Source organism: Miniopterus natalensis, chromosome 19 (genome assembly GCF_054644295.1).
Source record: "Miniopterus natalensis isolate mMinNat1 chromosome 19, mMinNat1.hap1, whole genome shotgun sequence".
In the NCBI taxonomy this organism is placed as follows: Eukaryota; Metazoa; Chordata; class Mammalia; order Chiroptera; family Miniopteridae; genus Miniopterus; species Miniopterus natalensis.
This window is the reverse complement of record NC_142099.1, coordinates 13,676,817-13,690,554: the sequence shown is the minus strand read 5'-3', so window position 1 is coordinate 13,690,554 and position 13,738 is coordinate 13,676,817. Positions and strand designations below refer to the sequence as shown.

The 13,738-nt window shown below is 39.2% G+C and overlaps 1 protein-coding gene across 6 annotated transcripts in view; it reads left to right on the top strand.

The window, feature by feature from the left end:
• Positions 1-13,738, top strand: part of ASH1L (ASH1 like histone lysine methyltransferase) — a 108,170-nt gene that overhangs the window by 92,038 nt on the left and 2,394 nt on the right. For 5 of the 6 annotated variants that reach the window (XM_016221375.2, XM_087828264.1, XM_016221377.2 and 2 more), the window contains 11 exons: positions 1,804-1,961; positions 3,282-3,434; positions 5,020-5,074; positions 5,159-5,291; positions 6,685-6,933; positions 7,764-7,850; positions 8,774-8,864; positions 9,270-9,408; positions 9,502-9,674; positions 10,944-11,110; positions 13,241-13,281. In XM_016221375.2, coding sequence (XP_016076861.2) covers positions 1,804-1,961; positions 3,282-3,434; positions 5,020-5,074; positions 5,159-5,291; positions 6,685-6,933; positions 7,764-7,850; positions 8,774-8,864; positions 9,270-9,408; positions 9,502-9,674; positions 10,944-11,110; positions 13,241-13,281 — 1,446 coding nt within the window. The remainder of the gene's footprint in view (positions 1-1,803; positions 1,962-3,281; positions 3,435-5,019; positions 5,075-5,158; positions 5,292-6,684; positions 6,934-7,763; positions 7,851-8,773; positions 8,865-9,269; positions 9,409-9,501; positions 9,675-10,943; positions 11,111-13,240; positions 13,282-13,738) is intronic. The other variant, XM_016221379.2, reaches the window with a different exon arrangement.

Genomic DNA, 13,738 nt, shown 5'->3' with positions numbered 1-13,738 from the left:
TCAGAGAAGGGTTATATGGGCTTCATCAATCTGCCAGAGGAATCCATGCTTTGTTGATATATTAACATCAATAAAAAGGATCTTTAGGCCCGGCCAAACGTGGTTCAGCGATTGAACTTCGACCCAGGATTCAGGAGATCACGGTTCAACTCCAGGTCAGGGCACATGCCCAGGTTGCGGGCTCAATCCCCATCAGGGGGGCAGCTGATCAGTGACTCTTGTCATTGATGTTTCTGTCTGTCTCTCTCCCTTCCTCTCTCTGAAATCAATAAAGATATATTTAAAAGTAAATCTTTTTTAAATTTAAAAAAAAAATGGATCTTTAGTGGTCATTTTTGCTCTTCCTTATATTCACATTTGTTCATGTCAGAGGTGAGCAAAGTAAATATGTCATATTTTTCAAAATATTCTATATTTCCCCTGACTGCACACTTCAGTATCTTAAAAAGTTTATCCTTATTTATAACTTTACTATAATTTCAGCCTCTTTTATTCTATTTCACTTTATCATAGAAATTTTAAACTTCAGTGAAACAGAGATGATCTAAACCAGTGGCTCTGTACGTTAGCTGCATATTAGCCTAGGGAACTTTTAAAAACTTCTGATGGCCTTGGCCAGTGTGGCTCAGTTAGTAGGAGCATCATCTTGTGCACCGGAAGGTCAATGGCACATACCTGGGTTGCAGGTTCTATCCCTGGTCGGGTGCTTTCAGAAGCGGCCAATTGATATGTCTCTCTCTCACATCAATATGTGTGTGTGTGTGTGTGTGTGTGTGTGTGTGTGTGTGTGTGTCTCTCTCTCTCTTCCCCTTCCTCCCTCTCTAAAATCAATTAAAAAAAAAAAAACTCTTGGTGCCCAGTACCACTTAAACCAGAATTTTCAGAGGTGGAACCCAGGCATCAATAGTTTATAAAGCTTCCCAAGTGACTTCAATGTGCAGCCAAAGTCAGGAACTATAAAATTAGTCTAATCTTCATTTACTGAGGCCCATAGTTTGAGATTTATTCTAGGTCACATCTCTTTATATGTGTGCTAGGATGAAAATCAAATTATGGAATCATCAAAATTGTGTGTAGGGTTAATCAAGATAAACGTAACTCATTTAAATTTAGAGGTCTGTGTGGAAGCACTGCTCCTAATATCATTTGCCCAGTGCATATCCATCCTAAATATCTTTGCCTTTATCTGCCAGTTCATTTCTCCGTGTCATACCTAATTCTAAGCTTGTACTTCATCTGGACAACTTCCTCTAGAATTTGTACAAATACTTCAGAAGTTCTGCCTTTGAAACATATTGCTTCAGTTGCCAAAATTTTTGTAGCTTTTAGGTTATATTTGCCAGATATTTGTAAATAATATAGGGAAATGTTTTATGTTATGTGAAAAAAAATCATGATGCAAAACTGAGTGTTTCCCCATATATATTCTTTTTATAACTGCTGAATTTACTGATAAGTATTCATTTATTACATCTTTTGTTGTGTTTTTTTAAATAATGTCTTTATTGATATCAAAGAGAGGAAGGGAAAGGGAGGGAGAGAGAGAGATAGAAAATCAATGATGAGAGTCATTTATCGGCTTCCTCCTGCATGCCCCCTACTGGGGATCGAGCCCACAACCCGGGCATGTGCCCTGACTGGGAATCGAACTGCAATCTCCTGGATCACAGGTGGATACTCAACTGCTGAGCCACACCAGCCAGGCTTTTTATAACATCTTAACAGTGGCTTACGTAGAATAGACATGTAATAAATGCTTATTGAATTCATGAATAAAGGAACTACTTTTTTCCTTCCTTGCAGGAACTTTGTATTAAAGCATCATGTGTTCTTAGTCCGAAACTGGGAGAAGATTCGGCAGAAACAGGAAGAAGTAAAGCACACCAGTGATAATATTCACTCGGCATCATTATATACCCGCTGGAATGGCATCTGCCGAGATGATGGGAACATCAAGTCTGGTAAGGACTGGGAAAGTTTCTACTAATTCCAAAAGGTTATCTCAAAGTGATTATATTAGTTACTTTTAAACAAACAATCTATTTAAAGATTCCTTTTACTCTGTTTTTAAAAAGTAAAGATCCAAGCATAGAAACACCCATCAGCAATAACCTATCCCTCCCATCTCTCCAACTTCCTTGTTTCTACTTGGGAGCATAGGAAGAAACCCCCTCCCACCAGCCTCCCAAACATCATCTACAGCCTGAAAGTCACTAGACGTGAGGAAGGTAGTGGGTCCTCTGTCCTCTTTCCTGCCTGGGAAATGCCTTGCAGACGATAAATAGTGATAACAAATGCAAAGGAAAGTGATACCAGTGTTAATTTGAAGACTTTTTGCCCCCCACACTTAGATCAGCGTTATACCCACAGGCCATCCGATTTCCTTTTTCTGACCTTCATGAGTGAGTAACGTAACCGCTCCCAATGCAGGTTTGTTACCCAGAATACATTCAAAGCAGAGAAACTGGCATGTCAAAATGCCCTTTCCAACTGAAAAGAAAGAGTTCAAAGGCTCGTACTCTTATTATTTTCTTTCCTTCAAAAAGTACAGGCGTTCTGCATTGTACATGAGGGAATATGCTGAGCAGAGACTAGATAGGCTTGGAAATTTGCCCAAACTCTTCTATCCTCTTAGTGATTTGATTGGCATAAATTCTCTGAATTTACAATTCAGTTAGTTCAAATCTTCTGGTATTAACGTCGTTATTTCCTAAAGCTTTATTATAGGTCAGCATTGAGCTAAACACATTATAAAGATTATCTTATTTAATCTGCACAATTATCTCATGAGGGAAATACTACCCCTATTCCCATTTTACAGTTAAGAAGCTGAACACAGAAAGTTTAAGTAACTTGCCCAAGATCATACAGGTCATAAGTAGGGAAGCCACAGTAAAAACACAGACAGACTCATTTTGAAGCCAACGCTTGCAACTACTACACTACATAGCATTTCGCCACTAAAATAAGTTCCCTATGCCCAGCTGACATGGCTTAGTGGTTGAACATCAACCTATGAACCAGGAGGTGACTGTTTGACTCCCGGTCAGGGCACATACGCAGGTTTCAGGCTCCATACCCAGTTCTGGGCACGCAGGAGGCAGCCAATCAATGACTCTCTCATCATTGATATTTCTCTCTCTCTCTCTCTCCCTCTCCCTTTCTTTGAAATCAATAAAGATGTATTTTTTTTTTTTAAATTTGAGCAAAGAGCAGGAATCCATTGGGGAAGAAATAGAGCTACTCTTTTCCTGAAACTAATTTTCACTTTTTCCTTCCAGACGTCTTCATGACCCAGTTCTCCGCCCTGCAAACAGCCCGATCTGTTCGAACTAGACGGTTGGCAGCTGCAGAGGAAAACATTGAAGTGGCTCGAGCAGCCCGCCTAGCCCAGATCTTCAAAGAGATCTGTGATGGTATCATCTCTTATAAAGGTGACCATATCTTCCCCAAATTCATTTCTCCTAGCTTTTTAAAAAACTCCTATCACTTACCCTCACTTGCGACATCCAAGACCAAGAACCAGTGACAGTTTAGGATTAGGAATTTAGGAGGTATATTTAGCTCTTCCTTTTGTCAGAGTATAGAATTTTAGAACTGAGTATAGTCTTTGGGAATTGTTGTTTTTAAATCCCTAGATATTTATATTGATTATTTATTTATTAGATTTACCATAGTTAAATACTGTACTTAGAAATCACATTTTTAAACTATGGGATAGAAAGAAGCAGGTCTCTGACTTGGATATAATTTTCCTGAATGAAGCAGTGAAATAGCAATTTAAGAAAAAAGTGTTATGAACGTATGACATCAGTGGTTCTTAACCTTTTTTGATTGACACATATTTGTAAGAATCTCATAAAAGCTGTATACTCTTTCCCTAGAAAAATGCATGTACATAATTTTGCATATATTTTGGAAGGATCACAGGCCCTACATTCGGGAAAAGGACCCAAAGTTGCAAAAAAATTACTTCAAAAGTGTTTTCATTCAAATACCTTTACCCTACTTTCAAGACACATCTTTTGGATGTGTGTTAGGGGTGAGGGTGGGGAAGGAGAGAGGTTTTAATTCAGGGTAGGTAGTTTGGTAATGTACACGACTTTTTATGACCAGGAAATTTGGAGATATTTAAAAGATTTTAACAAATAATTGCAGCTTTTTGCTGTCAGTTTTGGCTGGTTTTCTCTTCCTTAAATTCTGAGGAACTTTTTTTCTCTTTTCTTTCTGTATTTTTCTTTGTATTTTAGTAGCTTTTTACAGTTTTGTTAACCTAAGGTAATAGAGAAGGAAGCGGGGACCAACCTGTCCTACAATGTAAAGTTTTGTGGCACCTACACCCTTCATTCCAAAAAGTCACAACTATCATTTGCAACCAGTCCCCATCTGGTCTAATGTTAAACTGCAGTACGTATGTCTACATGTCCACTACATTCTGGGTATGAAACAACAGGCTTTTTTCTATATATAGTAAGTTGCTAGAAAGGAAATAAGGTAGCAAGTGAGAAGCAGCCCCACAGCATAAATTCTATTTTTATAATACAAAGTAACTATATGTGCTAAGGGATTCCAGAAAAATATTTACAATACTAAATTACTCATCTGAAATTTAATTGAATCCAAACCAGCAGAGTAATATTAGCGAGAACTGGAAAACATTTTTGGATGAAATGATCTTTGCTGTAATATTACTTGTTGAGCTGAAATTTGCCTAGCTACCTAAATAAGTTCCCATCTCTCATTCTTCATAGAAAGTTCTCATTACCCATCTAACTGTGTTACATTTCAAGCATATATACTACATATTTTATATTTCAGGTAGTTCTGAAAGTATATTCTGATCCCTGCTTTTACCCACATTTCTAAAAAATTCTTGCATTTGTCATAGTCAGGCCTCAAAAAAACACTTACTTTTTTTTTTCTAACTTTTAATTTTGAGGATTCCACTTTTTCATTTCAGAGTTAATACTTGTGTTCCTTGTATCATTTAGTCCTTCTAAACCATGTATTCTTTTGCAGACTCTTCCCGACAGGCACTGGCAGCACCACTTTTGAATCTCCCCCCAAAGAAAAAGTAAGTTCACTTAAGCAGGAATCATCTGAATTTTTTTTTAAAGTACTAAGTGTACCAGATTGACGCCCTGACTTTATGTTCCAGGAATGCTGATTATTATGAGAAGATCTCTGATCCCCTAGATCTTTCTACCATAGAGAAGCAGATCCTTATTGGTTATTACAAAACAGTGGAAGCTTTTGATGCTGACATGCTCAAGGTCTTTCGGAATGCTGAGGTATTTCTCACCGACTTCAAACACACATTTAAGTAGTTTGTTCTGAAGAGAACTGTTCTAGGAGTTTTAATATTTTTACCCTCTTCTGTGAACCTTCATATTTCTTTTTTTCTTTTTACTTTTTTAATATATTTTTATTGATTTCAGAGAGAGGAAGGGAGAGAGAGAGAGAGGGAGAGAGAGGAACATCAATGATGAGAAACGGTCATTGACCAGCTGCCTCCTGCACTCCCCTGACTGGGGATCGAGCCTACAGCCTGAGCATGTGCCCTGACGGGGAATCGAACCTCGCTCTCCTGGATCCTAGGTTGATGCTCAGCCGCTGAGCCACGCCCGGCCGGGCAACCTTCGTATTTCTGGTTAAGAAAGGCAGTGATATTTTTTTAGTACCCTTAGCATAAAGATTACATTGTACTAAATATTATAGAATCTTGTATAATAAAGACATTGATATGATTGAAATGGAAAGTTAAATCATACTTCCAAAAAAGTTTTTGTAAAAACCTAACTTAAGTATTACACCTTTATATGTACGTAATACATTTTACTACATTTAAATCATATCTGCAGTTTTTTCCTTGAGACGATAAGTTTATGTGAAATACACAGAAGTATTTTAGGTAAATAGTTATAAATATATCTTAGGAGTAGAACTGAGGGGTATTGTATGAATCGGTTTTTGAATAGGTGAAGCTTCGGGGGCTGGGTGGAGGGGTCAAAGGGGGGAATGGGGGGTGTCTGTAATACTATCAACAATAAGAAAAAAGAAAGAATAGGTGAAGCTTATTAGAGAGAAGGTGGTTTTGCACTTATTTAAAGAAGAGGATGGAATATTGTAAGATGCACAGAAGAAAGGAAATTATTCAGTGATTTTGAAACACCTTGGAGAGGTGCTTGAAGGAGAAAAGAGGCTACTTGATGAAGAATTGAGGTGGAAGACAAGGAATGAGAGAAGACAAACCAGTGGGAGAAAAAGTAAAGCAGTCCTTAATGATCACATGCTTTTTACTGAAACCCAGCTTTCATATATAGTTAAAGCTTGTAGCTTTGTCCCTAATATCTGCAAGAGAAAGGTAAATGAAGAGCTTCTCCACATTATTCTTGTGACTTGAATTCATATTTCATGGTCACTTTATTTTATCAAGTGGACAGTAAGACCTATGGAAGGAGTTGAAAGAGCAATAGAGCAAATGGAAAAATTACCATGCACATTGTGATGTCAATACATTTTAGCTCAGTTTAAGCTGTTTTCAAATGCCTGGCACTATATTTGATGGTATTGAAAGCCTGTTAACCAAACCAGGTGGATAAAAAACATCCTGCTCCCTCTTCAGGTATATTCCTAAACCATATTGAGAAGACCAACATGATTTCTTTCTTCTGCTTTCTTTAGAAGTACTACGGGCGTAAATCCCCAATTGGAAGAGATGTCTGCCGCCTGCGAAAGGCCTATTATAACGCCCGGCATGAGGCATCAGCCCAAATTGATGAGATTGTGGGAGAGACCGCAAGTGAGGCAGACAGCAGTGAGACCTCAGTCTCTGAGAAGGAGAGCGGGCACGAGAAGGATGATGATGTTATCCGCTGTATCTGTGGCCTCTACAAGGATGAAGGCCTCATGATCCAGTGTGACAAGTGCATGGTGAGGGTCAGGAGGTGAAGCAGACCCCAAGTCCTGAGGAGCATAGCGACCTCTTCTGGCTTGGCTCGAGGGCTTTTTATGAATTTGAACTTTGCCTTGGTTTCTGTTATCCCTCATCGTTCACTGTATAGCCTTTCTGCTTTTTTATATCCGTCTCTTTCATTTTACCCTTCCCTTCTTTTCCTACCTCCCGTTCTTTCTGCCCACTTCCCACTGCACATGTCTTAGATAATCTGGATCAAGAAAAATGATGTATTTAGGATAGTACTTTACCTTGAAAAACATTAGAGGTACTACCCTCTGTATAGCATTGATACAGATGGAGTGTGGTTTAGAGCTCCCGACGAAGGAGTCAAGGCCTGGATTTGGACTTTAGTATCCCCATTGACTGAACTTGTTATCTTATGTGGAAAATGGAGCTAGTAACACATAGATAGGATTGTTGGGTGAATATAATTAGATAAAGATAAGTAAAAACATTTTGTAACTGTAAAGCCTTTCACAATAACCGAATCATTGATGTATGTTATATAGTAAATAGTAGTTGGTATTATAGTCATTCATTCTCCCATTCTCTCTCCATCTTCCCATTTTATTTGCCCAGATCTCTATATTGTGAACCAGTCTGTATACTTGTGTTCAGACAAGTCCTTATTCTTTTTTCCCCCTATTTTATCATCTCTCATTTTTTACACACCCACTTACCCCTTAGTTCATTCCTGTTTTACTTTATCCTCTCCTGTTGCTAATTTTTTTACTTCTATGCCCCAGGACTTCTCTCAGTAAGTCTAAGGCACCCCTTGTTCCCCCCTGCACTTTTTTCCCTACAGGTGTGGCAGCACTGTGACTGCATGGGAGTGAACTCAGATGTGGAGCACTACCTGTGTGAGCAGTGTGACCCAAGGCCCGTGGACAGAGTAAGCTGCACTCTTCTAACACTCTGATCTTGAAGTAGGAGATTAGTACATGATATCTTACCTGCCCTGCCTCTGATGTACTGAAGTTCCTTTGATAAGTCACTCAGCCACTCTGGACCTCAGTTTCTTATGCTTTACATTGAAGGTGATAATTCTGCCCTTCCTTTTCTCAGGAGTGGGATCAAAGGGAAAATAAAATACCTAGAAATCTATGAAAGGAATGGTGTTATAGAAAACTATGGTTTTTATAAACACTATCAACTATTTATAAAAGAAGTAGCTTATAAAGTCTAGAACTTGAGTACTCTAAATACCACTTATATTAAGCAGTGTTTAAATGAAAAGAGCACTGTACTCAGAGTCAACAAAGGTCAGCCTTAGCCACACACTCCAGGAGAGACTATAGGTTGGGTAATTTGCCAAAGTTATTAAATGGGTTTTTGGTTATGGCTCTGCCATATTTATGTGTGTGATATTAAGCAAGTCACATCTATAAAAATTATTTAGGCAGTATTTTTTAACAGTAGTGCTGGGGTCATTTTGAGTGAACAGTTCTTTGTTGTGAGGAATGCATTGCAAGATATTTGGCTTCCCTGGCACCACTAAATACTAGTAGCCTCCCCCAGTTGTTGTGACCAAGTTCCCATCCACACATTTTCAAGTGCCCTCTGGAAGGCACAGAACGGCCGCAGTCATTGCCCCATAGCGTGCACTTGGGGCGCTGGCCTGCTCATTTTGTCGTCCACCTTCATTTTCCCGCTCACTTCCAGGTTTTGTTCTGTGTCTGCGGTGTGTTGAAGTGACTAAACACTAAGTCTGTCTTGGTCAGGGATTCTTGGCTTAGGTCTCTTCCTCTTGTATAGAGACAACAGGCCGGATGTAGTAGTCCCAGCCCTTATCCATTGGCTTTCTACTCTTGTCAGGAGGTGCCCATGATCCCTCGGCCCCACTATGCCCAGCCTGGCTGTGTCTACTTCATCTGTTTGCTCCGAGACGACTTGCTGCTTCGTCAAGGTGCGTGCACAACCCTAGTTGTCAAAGCTGACCTTTCTGAATAGTAGGAGGTGTCTGTGTCTGCATAATAGTCACTCTCTCCATATGACCATTAGTAGCAGTAGAATAAAGGTTTTTATATCCTTCAGTCCTTACTTAGGCTTACATGCATTTCCCCTCCACCAAATAAAACTAATATGGAGATAACAGGGTGTTATAAAGCTAATTTTAAGACTAAGGGGGATATATAGGATCATGTCATTCTCATAGTCTAGAGTTGATTATCATTACCATTGGACTGCTGGATGAATTGATTGTTTTAGATTTTAAGTTCTTTCTATGTAGACCTTGGGCCAGACCAATGGGTGCCTAACAGAATTCATGCAGGAATCATTTTAACCTTCCCATGTTCTGTCCCCTTCCTAGGTGACTGTGTATATTTGATGAGGGACAGTCGCCGCACCCCTGATGGCCACCCAGTCCGTCAGTCCTATCGACTGTTATCTCACATTAACAGAGATAAACTTGACATCTTCCGCATTGAGAAGCTTTGGAAGAATGAAAAGTAAGTGTGGAGGTCCCTATGTGCACAGAGCTGAATATTCACTAGGATCTTGCTAACCAGCTAAACCTCTCCATTTTTTTTTCCTTTTTTTAGAGAGGAACGATTTGCCTTTGGACACCATTACTTCCGTCCCCACGAAACCCATCATTCTCCCTCCCGTCGGTTCTATCACAATGAACTATTTCGGGTGCCACTGTATGAGATTATTCCCTTGGAGGCTGTAGTGGGGACCTGCTGTGTACTGGATCTTTATACATACTGTAAAGGTAAGTAATCTGGGCTACTTAAGAAATGACCTCCTATCCCCTGGTCATTGAGCTACAATTGCCCACTGCATTCTTACTCTCTATTTCATAACGGGTTGTCCAAGGCTAGTCAGAGAGCTATACTATATTTTTTCCTTTCTTTTACCTAGTGCTTGCTACTTAATAATGTTAATTCTCTCTTTTTTTTATATTTTTATTTTAATACTGTATAGTTAGCACAGTGTTAGTATTTGTGAGAATATAATGTTCCTTCACCCACCCTTTCCAAAATCCTTAGGCCATCATCAACTCTGTACATTAAACAAACAAAGCACAATAGTTTTATAAGTTTCAGGTTGACAGTGAAGGCTATGGAGTCAGACTACCTTATTTCATACTCTAGCTCCACCAGTTTTCACCTATGTACCCTTGAGCCAAGTTACTTAACCTTTTGAAAATATGGATTAGTATCTGTTTTAGAGAGTTTTGTAAAGATTAAATAATCTACAAAAGCACTTAGTTCGGTTTATGGTTCACAGTAAAAAAGTTCAGTTGCGTAGCTCTTTCTTAGTATCATACTTAGTATCGTAGTAAAGTAGTCCAGAAGAATATATATTCCATTCAAAAACTGACTGCTTGGAGGCTCTCCCTCTTGGGAGCACGTCAGCACCTCCCTTCCCTTCCCTTCCCTTCCCACTCCCCACCCCACCCCTCACAATAGTATTAGCATTAGCATTAGCATTACCTTCCTCACTCCCAAGCTCCAAAGGCCCTTTCCTTAACCTCTATAATTTGTTTCTTAAGCCCATTTCTTCTAGGAATTCCATTTCTTCTAGGAATTCCACCTCTGTAATTTTACCAAATAAATGTTCTCTTGGGAGAGAAAAAAGAGTGCTTGGAGCTTCATGATACTGATGGCCCCTCCATCCCCCCCCAGATACAAAGTGTTCATTTCCAAATGTGCTTTCCTTACTTATATTGCCCTTTTCTCATAACTCCCCCTTATTCTGCTCTGTTTTTCCCTCAGAAGTCCCTGCAGCACTCAGATAATCTACATTTCTGGTCTCTTTCCATCCTTTAGTAAGCCCTGGACTCCTAGACACCCTTTTTCTTTTTTGTTGCTAGTGTCTGAGGATTCTCTTTTCTTCTGCAGTCACCAAATGCTTGGAAATGGCTGCAATATGTCCCTCTTAAGGGGTCTGGCTGCTCTCCCAGTGGTGTGTAGTAGTCTCTGGGAAGCTTGGGGAAAGAAGGGAAAATAGGGTTATTTAACAGTGTTTGGACCCATAGGGAGACCCAAAGGAGTGAAGGAGCAAGATGTGTACATCTGTGATTATCGGCTTGACAAGTCAGCACACCTGTTTTACAAGATCCACCGGAACCGCTATCCTGTCTGCACCAAGCCCTATGCCTTTGATCACTTCCCCAAGAAGCTCACTCCCAAAAGAGATTTCTCAGTAAGTCTCCTTTCTCTCCTAATTGTACGCGTCAGGATAATCTAGTTTATACATGGAATTCATAGAACAAGAATTCTCAAGTGGCTCTCTGCTTCTGCATCCTGTCTCCATCCCAAACTCTGGAAATCTTTATCTCTGTTTGGGATGTTTGAACAGCATAAACACATTTATTCTGCATTTCCTGGTGTGAGCTGTGTCTCAGGAGATTTTTTATTTCCTAATTACACTTTAGTCAGATTTTTCTCTTTTTTTCTTTCTCACCTCTAATCTTTGCCCTTGAGCCCCGTATTGTAGTTTTCTGTTTTGTTTTTCACACCCCTAATTTTAAGAAGCAAGTAGAATCAAGAACCCAAGAAACCCTTGGTGAAAATAATTCAGTGCTTTTTCTTTTTACTCCTGTATTTAAAATGTAAGGCATCTATTATATAAAATTTTAAAAGTACAAAGAATTAAGAAGAAAAATTGTAAGCCCTGATTAGAGCGTCATCACAATATCCCAAGGTTGCAGGTTCAATCTCCGGTCAGGGCACACGCAAGAAGGAACTAATGATTGCATAGATAAGTGGAACAACAAACTGATGTTTCTCTCTCTCTCTCTCCCCCTTCCTTTCTCTCTTATCAATCAGTCAGTAAATAAATTTTTTAATTGTATACAGTCATGCGCTGCATAACGATGATGGTCCCATAAGATTATAATGGAGCTGAAAAATTCCTGTCACCTAGTGATACTGTAACATTGTAGCCCAGTGTATTGCTCAGGTGTTTGTGGTGATGTTGGTGTAAACAAACCTACTGTGCTGCCATTCATATAAAAGTATAGCACATACAATTGTGTACAGTACTTAATACTTGATAATAAATGACTGTTACTGGTTTATGTGTTTATTATACTACACTTTTATAATTATTTTAAAGTGTTCTCTTTCTGCTTATTAAAAAAAAAGCTTGCTGTAAACAGTATGTCGTATTACACCAACAGCAGCCTCACACATTTCATGTTTACCATAGTTTTGATTGCATCATTTCTCTTGTGTTCTTTTATAAGCTTGGTATAGCCTAAGTGTAAAGTGTAGTATTTATAAAGTCTGCAATAGTTTAAAATAATGTTCTAGGCCTTCATATTCACTCACCACTCACTGACTCACCCAGAGCAACTTCCAATCCTGCAGCCTCTATTCATGGTAAGTGCACTATTCAGGTGTACCATTTTTTAATATTTTATACTGTACTGTACTATACCTTTTCTATGTTTAGATACACAGATACTTACCATTGTGTTACAGTTGCCCACAGTATTCAGTACAGTAACATGCTATACAGACTGTAAGCCTAGGTGTGTAATAGGCTATACCATCTAGGTTTGTGTAAGGGCACTCTGATGTTCACACAACAAAAAAATCACCTAACTGTGCATTTCCCATCATTAAGTGGCACATGACTGTATTATCCCACTATCCAGAAAATAACCACTGTTCACATTTTTATTATCAGCCTTTTTCCTATTATATTTTTTCTTTCAAATTATTGTGAGCATATCCTCTGGTTATTTTGTGCCATTCATCATGCCATAAAGGTTTTGGCACCTCGTCCATCTATTTGCTATAACGAAACCCTGGGTGAAGCTTTTCTCATCCTTGTGGCTTCTTTTAAGTGGGCCTGTCAGATTCATAGCTGTAATCCTGGAATGCCTAGAAATAGTCCAACCAGAAAGCAAACCTTTATGTCCCTATGTCCCTATTTTTCCTATAATTATTTCAACTTTCTCTAAACAGTATTTATTTTATATTCTTTCTACCCACCACCAAGCCCTGCCTTCCATCTAGATTTCTCTGGTCTTGCTTGCTCAGTCAACAGCTCAGTGATTAGCTTTGAAATCAACCTTAACTACTTAAAAGTTGGAACGGGGCAAAAAGAATTGTGAGCCTAATCTCTTACTGTCCTTTGGCCTACACATTAATAGAAATACTGAACTTCTGACTTTAAAATATAGTCACCCAGCTTGTAAGGGCTTTCATCCTATTTTTTTCTTCCTTTACCTCCCCACCTCCCCATCCTGAGTTGGTCCAGATCATGTGATCCAGCTTTGCCAGCTTCTACAGTACACTCACCACTTCCTTTTCTTCTCTGCAGCCTCATTATGTCCCAGACAACTACAAGAGGAACGGAGGGCGGTGAGTCCCATGGGGATGTGAAGAGCCTAAGGGGTTCACCAACAACCCCTAAGATTGGGGGTTCTCTGACAGAGTAGCCCAATGGAGTGCCAACAGTAAGGGCAGGGAGAGAGATTTTGTAAGGATTACAGGTAGTGAAGAGAATTTGGAACAGAACTCCATACAGCTTCAGAAAAGTCTTCATTAGATTTCTGCAAGCTTTTCCCATTACTCCAAGGTTTATCAGCTCTTGGGACCTTTGTCAAGGAACAAAAGTAGCTAGAAATGCACAGTTTTAGCTGAGCAGCTTGAGTTGTAGTTTTTATTTGTGTCTGTTTTGTATATAATGAGTATTCTTGGAGAAAGAGCACTGAAGTCTTTTCTTCAATTTCTTTTTCTGTTGAATGGTGGCATAACAACTGCTTTACCTACTTCAGTAGCTTACCATAAGGGGAAAGTATTGGATAATAGATGTGAA